The sequence below is a fragment of the Rutilus rutilus genome (assembly GCF_951802725.1).
Source record: "Rutilus rutilus genome assembly, chromosome: 5".
In the NCBI taxonomy this organism is placed as follows: domain Eukaryota; kingdom Metazoa; phylum Chordata; class Actinopteri; order Cypriniformes; family Leuciscidae; genus Rutilus; species Rutilus rutilus.
In genome coordinates, this window is record NC_140213.1 from 15,129,835 (window position 1) to 15,149,952 (window position 20,118).

The following is a 20,118-nucleotide window of genomic DNA, read 5'->3' on the forward strand; positions in this document are numbered from 1 at the left end:
TAGTCAATTACAGGCCGATCTCGAATCTACCTTTTCTGTCAAAGATACTAGAAAAGGCAGTATCTTCACAACTATGTTCCTTTCTAGAAAGAAATGATATCTGCGAGGATTTTCAGTCCGGATTTAGACCATACCATAGTACTGAGACTGCTCTCGTTAGAGTAACAAATGATTTGCTCTTATCATCCGATCGTGGTTGTGTCTCTCTATTAGTGTTACTCGATCTTAGTGCTGCGTTTGACACCATTGACCACAACATTCTTTTAAATAGACTAGAAAACTATGTTGGCATTAGTGGAATTGCACTAGCATGGTTTAAATCATACTTATCTGACCGTTATCAGTTTGTAGCAGTAAATGAAGAGATGTCTTATCAATCACAAGTTCAGTATGGCGTACCACAGGGCTCAGTACTAGGACCGCTGCTGTTCACTCTGTACATGCTACCATTAGGAGATATCATTAGGAAACATGGAATTAGCTTCCACTGTTATGCCGACGATACTCAGCTCTATATTTCTTCACACCCTGACGAAACTTACCAATTCACTAAATTAACAGAATGCATAGCTGATATAAAAAATTGGATGACTCGTAATTTCCTACTTCTAAATTCTGAAAAAACAGAGATTCTAATTATTGGACAAAAAACTTCCTCACGTAATAACCTAGAATACTGTCTAACACTTGATGGCTGCTCTGTTAAGTCTTCGTCGTCGGTTAGGAACCTGGGTGTGCTCTTTGATACCAATCTGTCATTTGAAAGTCACGTGTCTAGTATCTGTAAAACCGCATTTTTCCATCTTAAAAATATATCTAAATTACGTCATATGCTCTCATTGACAAATGCGGAACAATTAGTCCATGCGTTCATGACCTCAAGGCTAGATTATTGTAATGCTCTACTGGGTGGTTGCCCTGCACGCTTAATAAACAAACTACAGCTAGTTCAAAATGCAGCAGCTCGAGTTCTTACCAGAACCAGGAAGTATGACCATATTAGCCCGGTTCTGTCAAAACTGCACTGGCTCCCTATTAAACATCGCATCAATTTTAAAATATTGCTGATTACTTACAAAGCACTAAATGGTTTAGCTCCGCAGTACTTGAGCGAGCTCTTAACGCATTATACTCCTTCACGTCTATTGCGATCTCAAAATTCCGGCCAGTTGATAATACCTAGAATATCAAAATCAACTGCTGGCGGTAGATCCTTTTCCTATTTAGCACCAAAACTTTGGAACAGCCTTCCTACCATTGTCCGGGAAGCAGACACACTCTGTCAGTTCAAATCTAGATTAAAGACACATCTCTTTGACATAGCGTTCACATAATACATTATAGACTTCTATAATTCAATATTAGGCTGCATAGATTAGGTCAGCTGGAACCGGGAACACTTCCCATAAATCCTGATGTACTTGTTACATCATGAGAAGAATGGCATCTACGCTAATTTTAGTGTCTTTGTTTATCCCAAGGTTTTCCCGCAGCCTGCCGGATCCAGGCCGTTTCCAGATCTGATGAAGGACCTTCGCCTGGACCCGATGTCAACACACTGCTGAAGTGCCAACTAGTCTCTCCCTATGGAGGATCCCTTTCCTACTCTACAGATAACGCGTCGTCGGGAAAACTCAATTTGCGTATCTACCCCGAATTGATAAAATAAAATAAAATTCTGAATCAAAACTATAAGGAAACACCAGTAATTTGTTTAGGCTTGGTTTGCAGGGAATTCCAAACCTGCACACATATATTCAAACGCACATAACTATAGAACCCGTTCTTAATGCGCATCTGAACGCCATCAGCGTTTCTCACAGGTTCGCGTTTAAAGTCTGTGTAGAGAGAATGGTGTCGTCTTGGTGGCCCTAATTTAAAAACAAATGATCGTTGCGACGGAAGCGAATCAATCAAAACTAACTTTAGCTGGAAAATAACTTTATTAAAGAACCGCTATAAAGCCAAAACAATCTTACGTTAAATTATACATTTATCTCTGTAAAGCTGCTTTGAGACAATCTACATTGTTAAAAGCGCTATATAAATGAAAATGACTTGACTAGTGCCTACTTCTATGCATTGAAATCAGAGTAAATACATAACACATATATTTAACTAAAGTATATGTATTGGGCCAATTTCGAATATTTGCATATATTCCAAAATATATATTTCAAAATATATTCTGAAAATATATTTCAAATATATTTCTTTTGTGTATGGGCTCTTTGAAGAGGATTGGGGATCTTCAGGACTTGTCTGTTAGTCCTTCCTGTTTTTTGGATTTCACTCCAGTGCTGCGTTCCAGTCCACTTTTAGACACGCACTTGCGAACTTCCCTAAGCACTTCCCCTCGAGGGAATCCCCGCCGCCATTTTGAAGTGTGTTCCACTTCGTGAAGTGGACGAGGGAAGTTTAGATTTAGCGAAATCGACTTAAACTACTCCGTCAGCAGTTGTTAGTGATCGATGCCTCTAGGTCTGTTAGTTCCTCCAGTATACAACGAGTATATTCCCATGGTTGTCGGTAGTCAGTATGTAATATTAAGTGTTATTTGATATTAATACAAGATGTTTCATGTACAGTTAGTACAGTTGGTACAGTTAGTACCACTCCCTCAGTGACCAGCACCCAAAGATGAATCTCACCCTCTCTGCGTGAAGTCTTGTGTTACTCAGAGCCCATCGCTCCCTCCACCTGTGATTTTCACATCATTTTGTAACAAAAACTCTAGTCTACAACATCCAGTAGACCAGTACTCAAAATTCTTGTGAACAAATGTTCTCTATGTGTCATGGCCTTATTTCAGTGACTTAAAATGTTTGTTTTTTCAATGCATAAACGTTATTTTCTAATTTTTTCTCAAAAATAAATTCTCTGCATGTAATTTACATGTTGCTCACATATTATTGTAGCTCGTTTTGTGCTGAATACAATGAGACCTTACTTACTGATATATTTTTAAGCAAAAAAAAACAAAAACAAAAAAAAACACAAATGCCAGGGCATGTGCCAGGGCAAAACTTCTCCAGGGCCCAAAACCCCCTCAGACTACCTTTTTCCTCTACTGTCACCAAACAGAGGATGTCTATTTGGGGGAAAGATGCTATCTTTACAGTCTATGAGGTGTGTGGTTTACACCTGGAATTAAGGTTACATTCTTAAAGGGACACTTCACCCATTTGCATTAAGCTTTGTATCGTTAGAAACCCCAGTCATATTTTTGAATGGTCGTGCATTATTCCCTCATTTTCCCCTGAGACGGGAGAAATACGGATTTCAGTGTTGCAGTTCCTGCTTATAATGATGTAAAAATCTTAATTTTGTCAGGAAGTCCCATATCTTTGTAGAGGGGTTGAGACTGCAAACACTCGTTCCTCATTTTTCCAGGGGGTGGGACCCACTCACGCTACAGACCTATTACAGATCAGTGGGTGGAACTTCAATTGCAGAAACTAAAAGCAATATCCGCCATCTTGTTTGGAAGCTAAGCAAACAGGCGCTGTGGAGCCAGATGTGAAGTTACGACAATGGCGGAAGGTACTCAATATGAAATGGAAGAAGAGGATTTCGAAAGTCTGATGCTCGAATCAGATGTTCGTGGCTACCTTTGTGAGCCGCAATATAACGAAGAGCAGCTAAGGCTGATTGAGGAACAGGAGGCGGCTCCTGCGGCTTCTGCAGCCTAGACAGAAGACCTGCCTGTTGCGGATGAAGAGCCCGGACTGGCGGTGCCTGTGCTCTCACTGTGCGCCTACGGACACAGAGATAGAGTCCATCTGCTGCAAGGAATTTCAATCCTGGACGAAATCTCTGAATCAGACGAGGACACGGACATTTGTGTTGTGAACTGGATTAGTGGGAGTGGCTTGCGGAGCTGTGCAACGTGGTGCATTGTGGGAGTTGTTGTCTTTCATACAAATGCGCCCTAAAGTTACTTTCTGTCTTTCCTCGGTCAAGAAGGCACCAAATTCAAAATTTATGTAACATTTCGACTACATATATGACCCACTTTCAATAAAGATTAATGTTCCCACGGGTGAATATTAGGGGAGAGTGGGGTGATTTGTGCCAGGGGGGAAGTAGTTCCACCCCTTGTTTCTGGAAAACCATAGAAGAAATTGGTCATGTGACCACATAATTTTGAAAAGCAATCAATTTTACTCATCCTCCAAAGAAGAGAGACACATGGCATGAGAGTTAAGCACATTTTAGTGCAAAAAACTGTTTTTTCCCTTTCAAAGTAAAATTTCTATGATTAAGGTTTTTTGATTGTAGTGTCTGAACAATTATAGACAAGCTTGAAAACATTTCACACATGTTTTAGTGCTTTAGTAGGCTACACAATGAGTCTATACAGTTAGCATGATGTTAGCTCTTAACTGTTGGATCATGCTAGTTTTTCAAACTTGTGGGTCTGGGGTGATTTGTGCCAAAGGGCCTGGGTTAAGTTGTGCCAGATCCAGACCACCTAGACCTACATACTCACAGGGGATAATCTTGAGAAGTGAGGAGATGGGCATGCCTCATCATTGTTTGACTTAGGCCTGCCTGCTATTTGTTTAATTTAGCTAACACTGATTTCAGTTTTGAGTTTGCACTATGTTATTAAAGAGAAGTTTTATTCCGTTTTTAAGTGGCCTATGTCACAATAGGATGTTTAGAAATTAGCCTAGTCACTTTATTCTTATATGTTACATAATTGACAGACAGCGCTATGTCAACAGGCATCTATTGCCAAAGCCTTTTTGCCTGAAATGATTCACAAATATCATATATTGTGTTGCTATGGTGCTCTAAATGGTTGCTAGGGCGTAGCTTGAACAATGATGCTGAGAGACCGCATGAGCCCGCCCCCTTGTCTCTATGACACCGTGATCCAGAGTTATCTTCAATACAAAATCCCTATGCAATTGACCATAGTAGGAAAAACGCATGCTATGGTATTCTAGGGTGACAATATCTAAATAAACCTTAAATGAGTAATTTTGTATTGAATCTATCTTGCTTTCATATAGCATTACGGTTCATAACATTAAAATGTTCTGTTTTACTTCAGAAATTACTGGCACAATTTACCCCAATGTTTCAGATCCAAAGTTATTGTTCTCAGGGATGCACCACATCCTGAAATATATGTACATCCTTAAGTTGAAGGCATTACTGCCATGGCCTCACTTTAAAGTCATTTTGAGTAAAAACTGGCACAACTCACCCCACTTTCCCCTAATCCTTTAAGAGAGATAGTCACCAGGACCAGCATTGAAAACCACTGGTGTAAAGTGTCTAAACATTAGCTAAAAATACAGCCCCCAAAAAAATTACTCCAGATGATTGTTTGAAATAGTACATTTAATTTTCTCATACCTCTACATATGGATAGAAGCACGTCTCTCCCAAGGCATCCCAGTACTTTCCAGTCTCAAAACGCAGTTTATACACACCAGCAATGAAGCTTTCTTTTTTAATCAACCCAGGACACCGTCCATCGTCATTAGTTATCCTATAATTAACACAGTATTCATTTTCATGACTTTGAGAAAATTGTATTTTACTTGGTTAGCCAAGACCTCTTCATACTCTTAAATCTGCATGCTATCAGTTTGGTTGATAGAAAACTGAAGAGATATCAGTCACTTGAATAATTTAACACTGCAATTAATGCATTTACCCTGTTGTGAGTAAGTTCCACACCGATGAGATGGGGTCTAGGAGATAGAGGATAATGGTCATGTTGGCTCCAGGAACTCCTTGGGCTATATTCAGCACATGAGTTGTAAGGGGGCTTGGCAGGGTAGCGGCCATGTTCATATACTGTGACAGAATGTGATATTTAATTAACGCACTATAAACCTGCTGCTGTTAAACTATAAAGCATTTTTGAAAATGACAGATGATCTGTGGCTTAATGAATGGATTCCTGCTCAAACTTCCAAAATGTTTGTTAATGTACAGTGCTTTTTTTTTTTTTTTTTTTTTTTGACATAACTAACATATATAAAAACTGAGTTTGGATATTATCTGTGTTGTTCTCCTTCTGTATCATGACACTATCCCCCTTTTGAATTAATTAATTTGTAAATTGATGTGTATGTGCTCTTTTTGTTGTTATTTCTCTGTTTAAAATAAGTCTGACTATTTATAATTTATAATACTGTTTATATTACTCTCCTATTTTGTTATATCTCAATAAATAAATTGTTAAAAACTATTCAGTTACAGTTTTTTTTTAGCGCAATTTTCCACCGGACAAAATTGCGATTGTTAACTCATGATTTCTGTTCTGTCTGTGCGCACCAATCTTGCACTTCTATCTACTCCTCAACCAGACCACCTAGAGACTTCGGGTTTTCGGCATTATGTTAAGGAAGGTCTAATCTCGGGAACGCACAAAAAAAATCCAGGAAAAGATTTTGGATTTCCTGGAAATTCCAGAAAAAATTCAGTTTTTTGCAAATTTCTCGGCAACCATAATAGCTATCGAGTTGAAACAAATTGCAATCCATAGCTTCTAAAATGTACAATAATATTAGAAAAAAAGATTTGATCAAAAATCTTTCCTTTATGCTTCAAAAATTGATTTTTGAGTGTTGTGATCCCATGACGTGAGAAAATTGCGCTAAAACACTCACTGAGTTTTTGATTACTTGTTTTTTTACTTTAACAAATTTTTTAAATATTTAGGCAGATAAACAATTACATTTCTACAAGTGAGGTGCATACATCAATGAGGAACTTCCTTTTTCATAGAGAAATTATAGCAAGTTTGTATTTATAATAATAATAATAATTCGTTACATTTATATAGCGCTTTTTCTGAGACCTCAAAGCGCTTTACATATGGAAGGGGGGAATCTCCTCAACCACACCAATGTGCAGCATCCACTTAGATGATGCGACGGCAGCCATATTGCGCCAGAACGCCCACCACACACCAGCTTACTGGTGGAGAGGAGACAGTGATGAAGCCAATCAGTGTATGGGGATGATTAGGAGGCCATGATGGACAGAGGCCAAGGGGCAAATTTGGCCAGGATGCCGGGGTTACACCCCTACTCTTTTTCGAAGGACATCCTGGGATTTTTAATGACCACAGAGAGTCAGGACCTCGGTTTTACGTCTCATCCGAAGGACGGTGCTCTTTTGGCAGTATAGTGTCCCCGTCACTATACTGGGGCATTAGGACCCACACAGACCACAGGGTGAGCGCCCCCTGCTGGCCTCGCTAACACCTCTTCCAGCAGCAACCTAGTTTTCCCAGGAGGTCTCCCATCCAGGTACTGACCAGGCTCAGCCCTGCTTAGCTTCAGTGGGCAACCAGTCTTGGGCTACTGGGTGATATGGCTGCTGGCTTTATACATCTTATTATACAGGATAGCAAGTGTTTTGTTAGTTTGTTCTAGTCTGTGCTTGAGGAGAGCTTGTTACTGGCTACTTAAATCTTTTCAAAACTTTTTAGTAAGGCTAAATGATCTTCAAATATCATTCACAGTGTGCATACAAACAGAGAGAAGGAATTATTTATACTATAATTATTTATTATTACTATATACATAACTATACTATATATAATTATTTATAATTATTAAAATTGTCAGTAAAACTGGTTTTAACTGAGTGTGTCAGATATTTGTTATAATGTATCAAATAGATGATATTTTCCTGATGTCATTCACTGATCTACTATTCAGGTATATTAAATCATATGTCATGCTGGACCATAAACATTGTGTCAGGTTCATAATATTTACCACATATTTGCCACAACGGACAGTTTTTACCCACAGAGTTGACACAATTACATTCCCTGTCAATTCAGAAGCAGAAGCTTCTTGTTTTGCAGAAGATTAATCTTTTGTAATTCATAAATTACGCTACTATAAAATACACACATATATATATTCTGGTAAGATCCGGACATTAAAGCACTTCGATTAAAAACTGTAAAAAGTTGTTACATAAGAAATTATTTTATGAATGATTCTTTCTCATCAGACAGTGGAATTACTGGTTGATTAAGAGACACAAAGAAATAGTCTTACCTTATCTGTCGACACAATATGACCCCTGATATGTTGAAGTCTGTTCATCTGAAGTGTGTCTTGTGTTTTGCACACCACTTGTTTAAAATGAATATGCACTGCAGTGTGGAACAATGTATAGAGCAGAGACAGAAGCAGAGGGGGTGTAGTGTGATGAGATCACAAATGAGCCAGCACTCAGCCCATGTAAGACTGTCTTGTGACAAGAAAGTTGAACCAATTAATTCGATACAGATTCCTCAACAGAGCACAAATGCTTGTTTTATTTCAGAGTTTGAGAGATGGACTGTGTGCCTGCAGAAGTGTAAACATATAAGCCATTGACCTCTGGGTAATTTGCCTTGCATTGATAACTTGGTGCAAAGTGCTTTGAATGTTTCCAAAATTAACATTACTGCAGCTTTATAAATGTATGTACATATTTTCAAATTTAAAAAAGGCTTCTTATACACTAGTTGAAACATTTGAGTGAAATGATTTGCAAATATTCTTCACACATGGGAAAAGGAAGGTTATAGATGTGCAAAATAAAAGTTTATGCAGCAATATTTTTGATTAATCTGTTCAGAGGTATTAACTTGTTTCCATTTCCTTACAGAATGTGTTTGTTTTTCTTCCCTGTCACTCAATATGGGTCAGGAATGTCCGATTCAAAGAAATGTGTACCGTCAGGTCAAAAAATAATCTAGCTTTGATTAAAATAAATAATGATTTAACAATAACAGATGGTGTTATCTGGGGATAATAGCAACTAATTCTTCTGGAAAATATTGAAACTATGGAAAACTGTAGTGGAATTCGACTCACGCCACAAAGAAATTCCCCAACACCACTGGCTTTGTTAATTATTAAAGACAGGACAGGAATTAAAGGGATAGTTCATGATTTACTCACCCTGAAGTCATCCTAGGTGTATAAGACATTCTACATTTTTAGACGAATACAATCAGAGTTATATTAAAAGATGTCCTGGCTCTTCCAAGCCTTATAATGGGAGTCAATGGGTATATATTTTTAAGTCCATCAAAGCCTATCAATTCATGATAAAAGTGCTTGAAACGGCTCCGGGGGGTTAATAAAGGCCTTCTGAAGTGAAGTCTGTGTGAGAAAAATATCCATATTTAAAACTTTATCGACTAAATAACTAGCTTCCAGCAGACGGCCTACGCAAGTCAACCCACGCCAAAAGAGTAACACTTGATGATGTATGACGTAGGATGCAGGTGATGCCTCTCGCAGTTCAAACAAACAGGGCTGGGCAACCGCGTTCGTCATTACGTTGTGCGTCAAGTTCAAGGGTTACTCTTTTGGCGTAAGTCGACTTGCATACGTACTTATTATACATATTTATACATACTGTATTTGAAAAAAGTATCTTTTGCTCACCAATAGGGCTGGGTATCATTTGAATTTTGTCAATTCTGATTCCGATTCTGCTTATTGATTCATAGTTTCGATTCCAATAAGAAAAAAATAAGAAAATCCAATAAAAAAAATTAAGTCCAACATTTAGATGTCAAACTTATTTTTCTCTCTTTTTACAAAGTGTTCTGTTGCATCTGAATAACTTTTACGCTTAGGAACTTTTGCCTATGGATTTAACAAAAAAATTGCCTATGGCTTTAACAAAAAATACCACAGCAAGACGAAACAACTAGACGAATATACATTTCAAACATTAAATTACTAAAGACAAGTAAACAGTCAGTAATAAAACAGGAACAAACAAATCAATTAGCAATAGCATAAATAAATACAACTAAACCAATTTCAGGTACAGAAATATAAATCAAAAGTTTAAAAACACTATAGTTCCCTTTCGTTGTCACTCCGAGTTACGTCGGATGACGACGAATGGGGTTTCGCTTAGAAAGCCTATCATCTTCGAGTATATAAAACGAGCCAATGGCAATAAAAATGCCATGGGTCTGCGGAATTTGCATAGCGTATCTCCGCCCCACCCTGGGGGTATATAAGGAAGTGCGCTGGCAACATGCAGATATGTTTTCGCTTCGGAGCCAAGTTTAATACTTCACTCCACAAGCCTTTTGAGTGTCATCTCAAATCTCTTCGAGACGAGCGGCTCTTCAGAGTGTTGGTGTGACGGCGGATTCCAGCGAGATCGCATTTCCTGCTGCTGGTCTGTGCAGTGATCTGCCGACAGTGAGTGTGTCTCTCCCTGGGCGTTTCAGCACTCTGTTGAGCTTTTCCAATCTCTAAAAGAGCTGCACGCAGCACGTCTTTTTCAAGACGGTTCGCCCGTGTATTTTCTATTTCCTGGATGTGTGTGCGTGATTCATCTGCTTAACGGTCGCGAGCGCTGTTTCGCGTGTTGGGCTTAATCACGCTCGGCAGCGCTCGTGGATGAGTCATGTTTTCATAGCGGGAACATGACCATCGCGATGTTTATAGATCAAGACTCAATGATCTCCATGTGAGTAGAGTCCCCTCTGCCACACCCCAATTTATCTTTTCCTCGAGAGGGGATACTTTGGCTGGTGGCCAGGGTGATCTGAGGGTTACGGTGTGGCACAACAACCGACGAGTCATTCCTCGGGCCACACCCCCCTCCACATTGCAAACCGTGGAGCTTCTGCATATGCCTGGTTTCCTTCGGGGACCCAGTGTTTTATTCGGGGCTCCGGCAGATGATCTCATGTCACTCACAGCATCACAAGGTGGGCTTGACTTCTCTGGAAATGAAGTTCGGCTGCGTTGCCTCCCACGGGAGTGCCATCGTTGCCGGGGCTGATTCAGAGCTGTCGGCCATGCTTTCCCGGACAGCTGAAAGCATCGGCTGGAGTGGCGCTGCCCTCCCCCCGAGCGCTGTAGGCTTCGTCCGGATGTGCATTAGGACGCCTCCGCTCCGCGAGAGTCCACGTGACTTTTCGCGGCCCATGGGCGTCCTCCGCCTTCGCTGCTTGATCGCACAGCGATCATGGTCTGTATCTTCTCTGTCACTATCGTGACACAGTCGTGCAGTGCTGTGTGTCGCCTGCGCCTTCGATGCAGTGCTGTCCCGGGAGTTCTGTCTGAACCGGCCACAGTGGAATGCTAGTCCTTCCCTGGCCAACCCTGACAGAACGCGGAAACTCTAACCATGCCGGGCCTGGTTGTTCCGCCACGCACACTACTGACCTCGCTCAGGCGACATCGGTACCTGCGTGATCCTGGGTCAGGTGATGCCCACTAATGTGGTCCAGACATGGGTTTAGCCAGGTTGATGTGGGGCGGTCTGAGAATTCATTTTCTCAACTTCCCCATGTCCCGGGCTGGGCTCTTTGGCGGTGTGGCTTCGACCACCTGAAGCAGACTCGGGTCCGGCACCGATGGTCATCCATCCGTGCGGCCTCCTCAGTCTGCTTCCCGCCAAGCCCCCCTCCATGCGGCTGCTCCCCTCGGGCCTGCAAAAAACGGACCTGAGCAGGAGGAAGCCGCAGGAGGGCGGCGCTGCCCGTCTCCGCCCCTTAGACTGCCACGCCAGCCTAAGTAGCACCTTGAGGCGGGCAGCCTGGTCGGCGGGCTGGTTGAGGACTGCGCCCAACAGTCTTCGATCAATCCAGAAGCAGACTGAGGCTTCTGCACTGACGGTCATCCGTCGGTGTGGTCTGCTTAGTCTGCTTTCCGCCGACGCCGCTTCCTTGCGGCTCCTCCCCTCGAGCCTTCACTGGCCTGAGCACAAGGAGGTCGCTGGAGGCTGGCACCGCCTGTCTCTGCCCCTTAGCCGGCTAACACCTGGCTGAGCAGCACAAACCTGAGACAGGCAGCTTGGAGTTAGGGCTCAGTTCTTCAGGAGCTGGTAGCAGGACCACTCCTTCCCCCGCTGGAGGGTCGGGGCAGAATCTCTACAAAAGAACTGATGCTCTTTCTCTGAGCCCCAAGAGGCTGTGGATGACAGCACGCGCCGCCCACGGGCCACGCTCCTCTCATCCCCCTCTGTCGCCAGACCCCTGCCAGAGCACGCCCCCGTGGGACGCTGGTCCTCCCCCGGCCTCCTCTGGCAGGACGCGGTTAATGACCGTGCCCCCGCACAGGGCCGCTATGCCACCCTCGCCTGGGCTGGTCATTCCGCCTCGCTGCACCCCCGACGGTACGTCTGTGGTTCGAATAACCCCGCTGGCGCAGTTTCTGGAGGCCTGGCTAGAGCTTTCCGGACTGTCCCGCCAGGTCGCGAGAACCATCAGGCTCGGCTCCGTGATTCAGTTCGCGTGGTCTCCTTCCCGCCTCAGGGGAATCCGCTCACTATGGCCGGTGGCAATGCCCCTGTCATGAGAGCGGAGGTCGCTACCCTACTGGCGAAGGGTGCGATCGAGACTGTCCCTCCAGCCGAAATGAAGTCTGGGTTTTACAGCCCCTACTTTATTGTACCGAAGAAATCCGGTGGGTTACGACCAATCCTGGACCTGCGCGTCTTGAACCGCTCCCTTCAAAAAAGAGGATGCCGTTCAAGATGCTCACGGCCAAACGCATTTTTGAATGCGTGCGGCCGCAGGATTGGTTTGCAGCGATCGACCTGAAAGACGCCTACTCCCATGTCTCCATTTTTCCTCGACACAGACCGTTTCTACGGTTTGCTTTCGAGGGACAGGTATACAGTACGCGGTTCTCCCTTTCGGGCTAGCCCTGTCTCCTCACGTCTTCACGAAGGTCGTCGAGGCAGCCCTTGTTCCCCTACGTGAACACGGGGTTCGCATCCTGAATTATATCGACGACTGGCTGATCCTAGCTCACTCTCGAGACCAGGTTTGCGAACACAGGGACCTTGTGCTCCGGCACCTAGCTCGTCTGGGCCTTCGGGTCAACTGGGAGGAGAGCAAACTCTGCCCCGTGCAGAGGATCTCTTTTCTCAGTATGGAGATCGACTCGGTCGCCATGTGCGCGCAGCTTATGAGCGAGCGCGCGCAGTCACTGCTGACTTGTCTTCGCCAATTCGAGGGCAAGAGTGCGGCCCCACTGAAACTATTTCAGAGGCTCCTGGGGCATATGGCATCCGCAGCCGCAGTAACGCCGCTCGGATTGCTTCATATGAGACCGCTTCAGCTTTGGCTTCACGATCGAGTCCCGAGGTGGGCATGGCAACACGGCACGCTCCGAGTCCCAGTGACTCCGACCTGCCATCAGACCTTTACCCCGTGGTCGAACCTCAATTTTCTACGGGCTGGAGTTACCCTTAGAACGAGCTTCCAGGCATGTTGTTGTCTCCACAGATGCCTCCACCACGGGCTGGGGTGCCATGTGCAATGGACATGCTGCTGCAGGTTCCTGGACAGGTCCTCAGCGCCTTTGGCATGTCAATTGCCTCGAGTTGCTGGCCGTACGCCTTGCCCTGCACCGCTTCCGAGCGTTGCTCAAGGGTCAACACGTACTATTCCGATCAGACAATACCGCCACAGTAGCGTACATCAACCATCAAGGTGGTCTACGCTCCCGCCGTATGTCGCAACTCGCCCGCCACCTCCTCATATGGAGTCAGAAGCATCTGGAGTCAGAAGCATCGTGCTTACGTAGACAGAACGCAGTGTTTCAGGACCTCAGACCAGCTCTTTGTCTGTCATGGTGGGAAGCTGAAGGGAAAGGCTCTCTCGAAGCAAAGGTTGTCTCACTGGATAGTGGACGCCATTGCTTTGGCTTACCAGTAGCAAGGTCGACCGTGCCCCCTTGGTGTGACGGCTCAGTCCACCGGAGTGTGGCATCCTCTTGGGCTCTAGCGCATGGCGCCTCGCTAACAGACATCTGCAGAGCTGCAGGCTGGGCGACACCTAATACATTCGCGAGATTCTACAATCTCCAAGTGGAGCCAGTTTTTTCTCATGTACTCGCTTCAACTAGCCGGTGCTAGATTCTGCTCAGGTGTCTTCGCTTGCTCGCCATTCCTCTCCACGGACGGGATACGTGCGATATTTCCTCAGGTGAGCCTCATAAGCCCTGAGTCTCCTCCAGCACTGTTGACGTCAACGCCAGAGTTATGCCTCCGGCAGCTTTCGCGCTTGGCTAGGTGCCTCCATGTGCATGGTTCCCCCTCCGGGCGACCCCCACATGTGTATTTCCACTGTAAGCCTCTCTGAGCATGTGTCTTTCCCTCGGCAAGCCACCTTGCCACCCCTGGGGTTGAAATATTCCACCTGCGGCTGGACACCCCAGTGATACTCCGTATGCAGCCCTTCGGGGTCATGTGTATTCCAAGTCCCCCCCTTCGGGTTGGGCATGATTGCATATTTCCACTGAGATATGCTTCCCAGTGTACCTTGGTATTCCTGTGTTAAGTAGGAGTCCTTCGTCCATGCCAGTCTCACGACAGGGAGCTCAGACTTACGCAGGGCACTGGAAGACAGTCGAGAGGTGGCGTGATTACACTGGGAACCCCATTCGTCGTCATCCGACGTAACTCGGAGTGACAACGAAAGGGAACGTCTCGGTTACGTATGTAACCCTCGTTCCCTGAGTAGGGAACGGAGACGTTACGTCTCCCTGCCACTTCCGCTGTACCGCTGGAACGCCTGAGTTCAGTCTCGGCTCCTCAGCGAAGACATATCTGCATGTTGCCAGCGCACTTCCTTATATACCCCCAGGGTGGGGCGGAGATATGCTATGCAAATTCCGCAGACCCATGGCATTTTTATTGCCATTGGCTCGTTTTATATACTCGAAGATGATAGGCTTTCTAAGCGAAACCCCATTCGTCGTCATCCGACGTAACGTCTCCGTTCCCTACTCAGGGAACGAGGGTTACATACGTAACCGAGACGTTTTCTATTCATAAATATAATATACATTAATCCTCATTAAAATTACAAAATATATTCAATCAAGATCACTGAATGATTTTCTTTTGTTCTTTGATTAACATTAATGACAGGCAGCAATTTATTAGGCTGCTGTCTCTTTAACACCGAATGCATGCGGATCTAAAAATACTGTTACACTTGTGTTTTCTTTCACAACTGTTTTTAGACAAAAAACGGCTGTGTTCAATGATATACTGTGATGACGATGATGATGATGTATTTTTTTGTGCATATTGGTCGGTAAATGTGAAAGAGAAGTCATTTTCTGCAGTTGAAATGCACAGAACAGTTTGAGAACGGACACAGGCAGGGAACCCGAACCGGGACCGTTCTCTGTGGTCACTCTTCAGATGTGTGCGCGCCACGCAAACAGTGCACAAGTTATTTCCTTTCCTGTGCTTAAATGGTGTAAAATCACATTTAAATGTGAACACAGGAATTGTTAAGTGGAATTGAAATGCACATTTCTTATAAAATATCGGTTCTTTTTGGAACCGCTTTGCGATACCCAACCCTACTCACCAAGGTTGCATTTATTTGAACAAAAATACAAAAAAAAAACATATTATTATGAAATATTATTTCAATTTATAATAACCATTTTTGGGGGGGAATTTATTTTAAATTATAATTTATTCCTGTGCTCGAAAGCTGGATTTCCAGCATCATTATTTTGTGAAGACCATAATATATTAACATTCAAAAGTACATAAAAAAAAGGTAAGGTCGTGTATGGCATTAAAAAGCATTAAATTAGATTTAATGTTACTTGCAGAAACCCTGACCTAGTAAGAATATTTTTATGTAAATTGTTATGTAATATTCCCCACAGTCAATCAGCAGCTTAGAAGAACACTTGGGGAAACTGGAGGGACATTGCAAGCCATCTCCTTGCCTCTGGAACTCACAAGTGGGCCATCAGCAATTACTAAATTGTGATTGACAAGATGCTTATTCTATGCCAGGGAACCACGTCGTTGGCAGTCTTTGATTAACTATTTAAAGCGCACTTCATTTTCAGTGTAAGCTATGATGCAACATGTACACATTCCTCCAGACAATATTCTACAGTATAGATGTTGACACCACTAAAGAAAGTCCAAAGGTGAAAAAACAGAGAGCCAAGCTCATAAACAGAAACAAAGAGTCAGTGAACAATGTTTAAGTGTTACATTTGCAGAGCATTGCATAATGCACATAGTGCATTAATTCAGCACCTCAAATTTTTTCATGGCTTATATCCGAGCAGAAAATGTGTTCTTGTTTGTGCTCAAGAAGAATGTTCACTACAGTTTAAAAGTTTGAAAGGTTTTAGAAAGCATTTAAATAGTTGTCATAATACTGTTGACATGGACACAAGCAGTGATGTTATGCAAATGTCACATCAGTCAGACCCATACAGAAAAAAATAAAATACAGAAATATATTTTAAAGTGTCAAAAATATATGTGGCATATATTCCAAATACATTGAAATATATTTGCATTGTTGTTCACTTATATTTATCATTTTGAAATATATATACAAAAATATATGATGTTAAGTGTGAAATATATTTACATATATTTAACTAAAATATATTTATTGGGCCAATTTCAAATATTTGCATATATACCAAAAATATATTCTGAAAATATATTTATTTTGTGTATGGAAAGAGCCAGTACATTTTTTTATATAACTCCGATTGTATTTGTCTGAAAGAAGAATGTCATATACTCATAGGATTACTTCAGGGTGAGTAAATTATGGGCTAATTTTCATTTTTAGGTGGACTATCCCTTTAACTCAATTCTTGGTTATGTGGAATCTTTCTCTGGAAACTACTACTTGCAGATTGTATCTTGTTGACAAAGCATTGGCTCAAACAGTGTATAGTGAAAATGATCCGCATGTAGTATTGCTCACCAGATTAACCAATGAGGAGCATTACAGTTATCTTTGTGAGAATCCCAAGGAAAACTCTTATTTTGGGGTGAAACATAATATTATACTCAATTCGTTGTTATACTTCAGTGTGTCAGATAACTTTGTTTTTAATATCATGCACAATATCTTAGAGGGCGTAGCGTAGTACGAGGTAAAGTTGTTGTTTGGATATTTGAATGAGAACTTCATTTCTAATGAAAACATATTCCAGTGTGTATATGCATTCAACTATGGCTACATGGAAAAAAAGAATCGTCCAACACGCATAAACATGTTTTGTGGCGCCAAGGATATTGTCCCTGAAGGTGACACACTGGCATTTGCTGTTACTTATTACACATCGTTAACATTGTATTTTCTCCATGTATTACAGAGGAAATTACTGTATTTTTGCAACATCTCATTGAAGAGCATCATCGGTTATTTAAATATTTGTATCCCCAAAATAATTTAAGGCAAAATAAAGACACTATCCTGAGACGCCAAATTGGTCCTTTAGTAGGCTACACGTTTGGAGTATGAGATATGAAGCTAAACACAAATTCTTTAAAGGGTTAGTTCACCCAAAAATGAAAATTCTGTCAGTAATTACTCACCCTCATGTTGTTCCAACCCCGTAAGACCTTCGTTCATCTTTGGAACACAAATTAAGATATTTTTGATGAAATCTGAGAGCTGGCTCACTCACCCTCATATTTCATCAAAAATATCTTAATTTGTGTTCCGAAGATGAACGAAGGTCTTACGGGGTTGGAACAACATGAGGGTGAGTAATTACTGACAGAATTTTCATTTTTTCATTTTCATGTATTTATATATATATATATATATATATATATTCCTCCAGAAGCAAACACAACGTGTACATTTTTCTTATTTTGTTTAAATATCGTATTTTTATATTTAGTACCGCCCTTCGGAAGCTACAGAAGATACTTACACGTCTCTCAGAAGACAAATGTGGCAAGCAGGACGAGGAAGAGGGCTGTGAGAGAACAGCGCGAGGCCGGTGGAGTGATTACTGATGAGCGACACCTGCGCGCCGCACCGGTCTCGTATCTCTGACGGAGGAGCTTTGGAAGCATATAAGGAGGAGCAACGACATTGAAGGACGAGAGGACCAGGCCTGGACTTTTACATTATGTTTCGTTTATGTGTGTGCGGCAGTCGTCCGTGAGGGGCTGCCGGTAGGGATGGGCAAATGAAACCTCATGAAGTAATGAGGCTTTCCCCTGAATGTTCCGGGAAAAGATTCGAGGCATCAAGAGTGTCGAAAACAGCGCCATCTTGTGACAGGTCAAACTTATAGCAGCCATAAACCCGAGTGCGTATTTTACCTCCGTTGTTTTATCCATTAAACACAAATAAAAGCCTGACTGCGCTAAATGTTCAGTTTTCTGATAATATAATTCACATATGAAAGTGTGTCAATAAATTAATTGTAGCAATTATATTAATACAAATTATAAAAATACCAACAGAGTTGCTTGATGCAAGTAAATTATGGTTATTATTAATGGTTTCTATGCTGTTTATGTCAGAATATGATCATGTAACATAACTATAGGCTTATTTATAAATTTTAAAAAAAGTTAGTAAATGGACTTAAACTTCCCAAAAACCTGTAGAGTAGTGGTCTGGTTCAAACATTCCGACACGCAAAGTGAAGCATTCACGTGACTGGAAAGAAAGTGGGGCTTCGTTTTTCGTTGATCACGTGTTTCTCCGAAAACAATACGTGCTCCGGCACGGAGCTTCATGAGAAATTGCGCTGCATACTCGATACGCGCTTTGAAGCTTCAGTGTCAAATGTAACATCACTAGCTGCCGGCCTTTAATATATAAATAAACACAAAACAAAAGTAAAGTCTTTAAATGTATGCCGGTTCCCGCCTAGCTCCTTCTTCCCACAACAACTAACTTCGTTACAACAAATTAAGTACAATTTACCTTGATCTTCAAATAAAAAAAATTTACAACCCTTAATGCATCGTATTTGCTTCTGGAGCATCAGTGAATGTTTGAACCTTTTGCAATACTTGCGTACGAGTCCCCAAATATGCAAAAGATAAAAGAAGTGTACATATACATACATACATACATATATACATATATATATATATATATATATATATATATATATATATACATATACATATATACATATACACATATACACACATATATATATATATATATATATATATATATATATATATATATATATATATATATACACACATATATATATATATATATATATATATATATATATATATATATATATATATATATATATATATATATATATATACACATACACAAAATATATACAGTGCAATGCAAAAGTGAATACACCCATGCTAAAGTTGACTAAAAAGAGGAATAAAAAATCATATTTTGGAAATTGAACTTAATGCCTTAATTTAAAAAATTAGGAAAAATCCAACCTTTAAGGACACCAATTTTCTTTGTGAATGAATAATGTATCGTAAATAAATAAATGTTCTTCCTTAAAATACATGGTGCATAAGTGAGTACACCCCTATGTTAAATTCCCATAGAGGCAGGCAGATTTTTATTTTTAAGTATTTTTTATTATTTTTTTTTAGGATACTATGCATCCTGATAAAGTTCCCTTGGCCTTTGGAATTAAAATAGCCCCACATCATCACATAGCCTTCACCATACCTAGAGATTGGCATGGTTTTATTTCAGTTAGCCTAAAAGCTAGTTTGATTTGCATTGAGAGATGATCTTATGGAAAGTGCCCCATGCCAATCTCTAGGTATGGTGAAGGCTATGTGATGATGTGGGGCTATTTTATTTCCAAAGGCCAAGGGAACTTTATCAGGATGCATAGTATCCTAAAAAAATTTTTTTTTAAATACTTAAAAATAAAAATCTGCCTGCCTCTATGGGAATTTAACATAGGGGTGTACTCACTTATGCACCCTGTATTTTAAGGAAGAACATTTATTTATTTACGATACATTATTCATTCACAAAGAAAATTGGTGTCCTTAAAGGTTGGATTTTTCCTAATTTTTTAAATTAAGGCATTAAGTTCAATTTCCAAAATATGATTTTTTATTCCTCTTTTTAGTCAACTTTAGCATGGGTGTATTCACTTATGCATTGCACTGTATATATATATATATACACACACACAATATATATATATATATATATGCCTTGCCTTGCCTATATATATATATACACACACACAGTGAGGAAAATAAGTATTTGAACACCCTGCTATTTTGCAAGTTCTCCCACTTGGAAATCATGGAGGGGTCTGAAATTGTCATCGTAGGTGCATGTCCACTGTGAGAGACATAATCTAAAAAAAAAAAATC

General features: G+C 41.4%; 1 protein-coding gene across 1 annotated transcript in view; it reads right to left on the reverse strand.

Annotated features, from left to right (window-relative positions):
* The window catches only part of uraha (urate (5-hydroxyiso-) hydrolase a), a 202,096-nt gene extending 193,807 nt beyond the window's left edge, over window positions 1-8,289 (reverse strand). The window contains exons 1-3 of the mRNA XM_084409658.1: window positions 8,046-8,289; window positions 5,675-5,817; window positions 5,371-5,506 (exon numbers count right to left, since the gene is read on the reverse strand). Of these exons, the coding sequence (XP_084265784.1) occupies window positions 5,371-5,506; window positions 5,675-5,817; window positions 8,046-8,093 (327 nt within the window). The 5' untranslated portion in view covers window positions 8,094-8,289. The remainder of the gene's footprint in view (window positions 1-5,370; window positions 5,507-5,674; window positions 5,818-8,045) is intronic.
* Window positions 8,290-20,118: the final 11,829 nt, after the last annotated feature.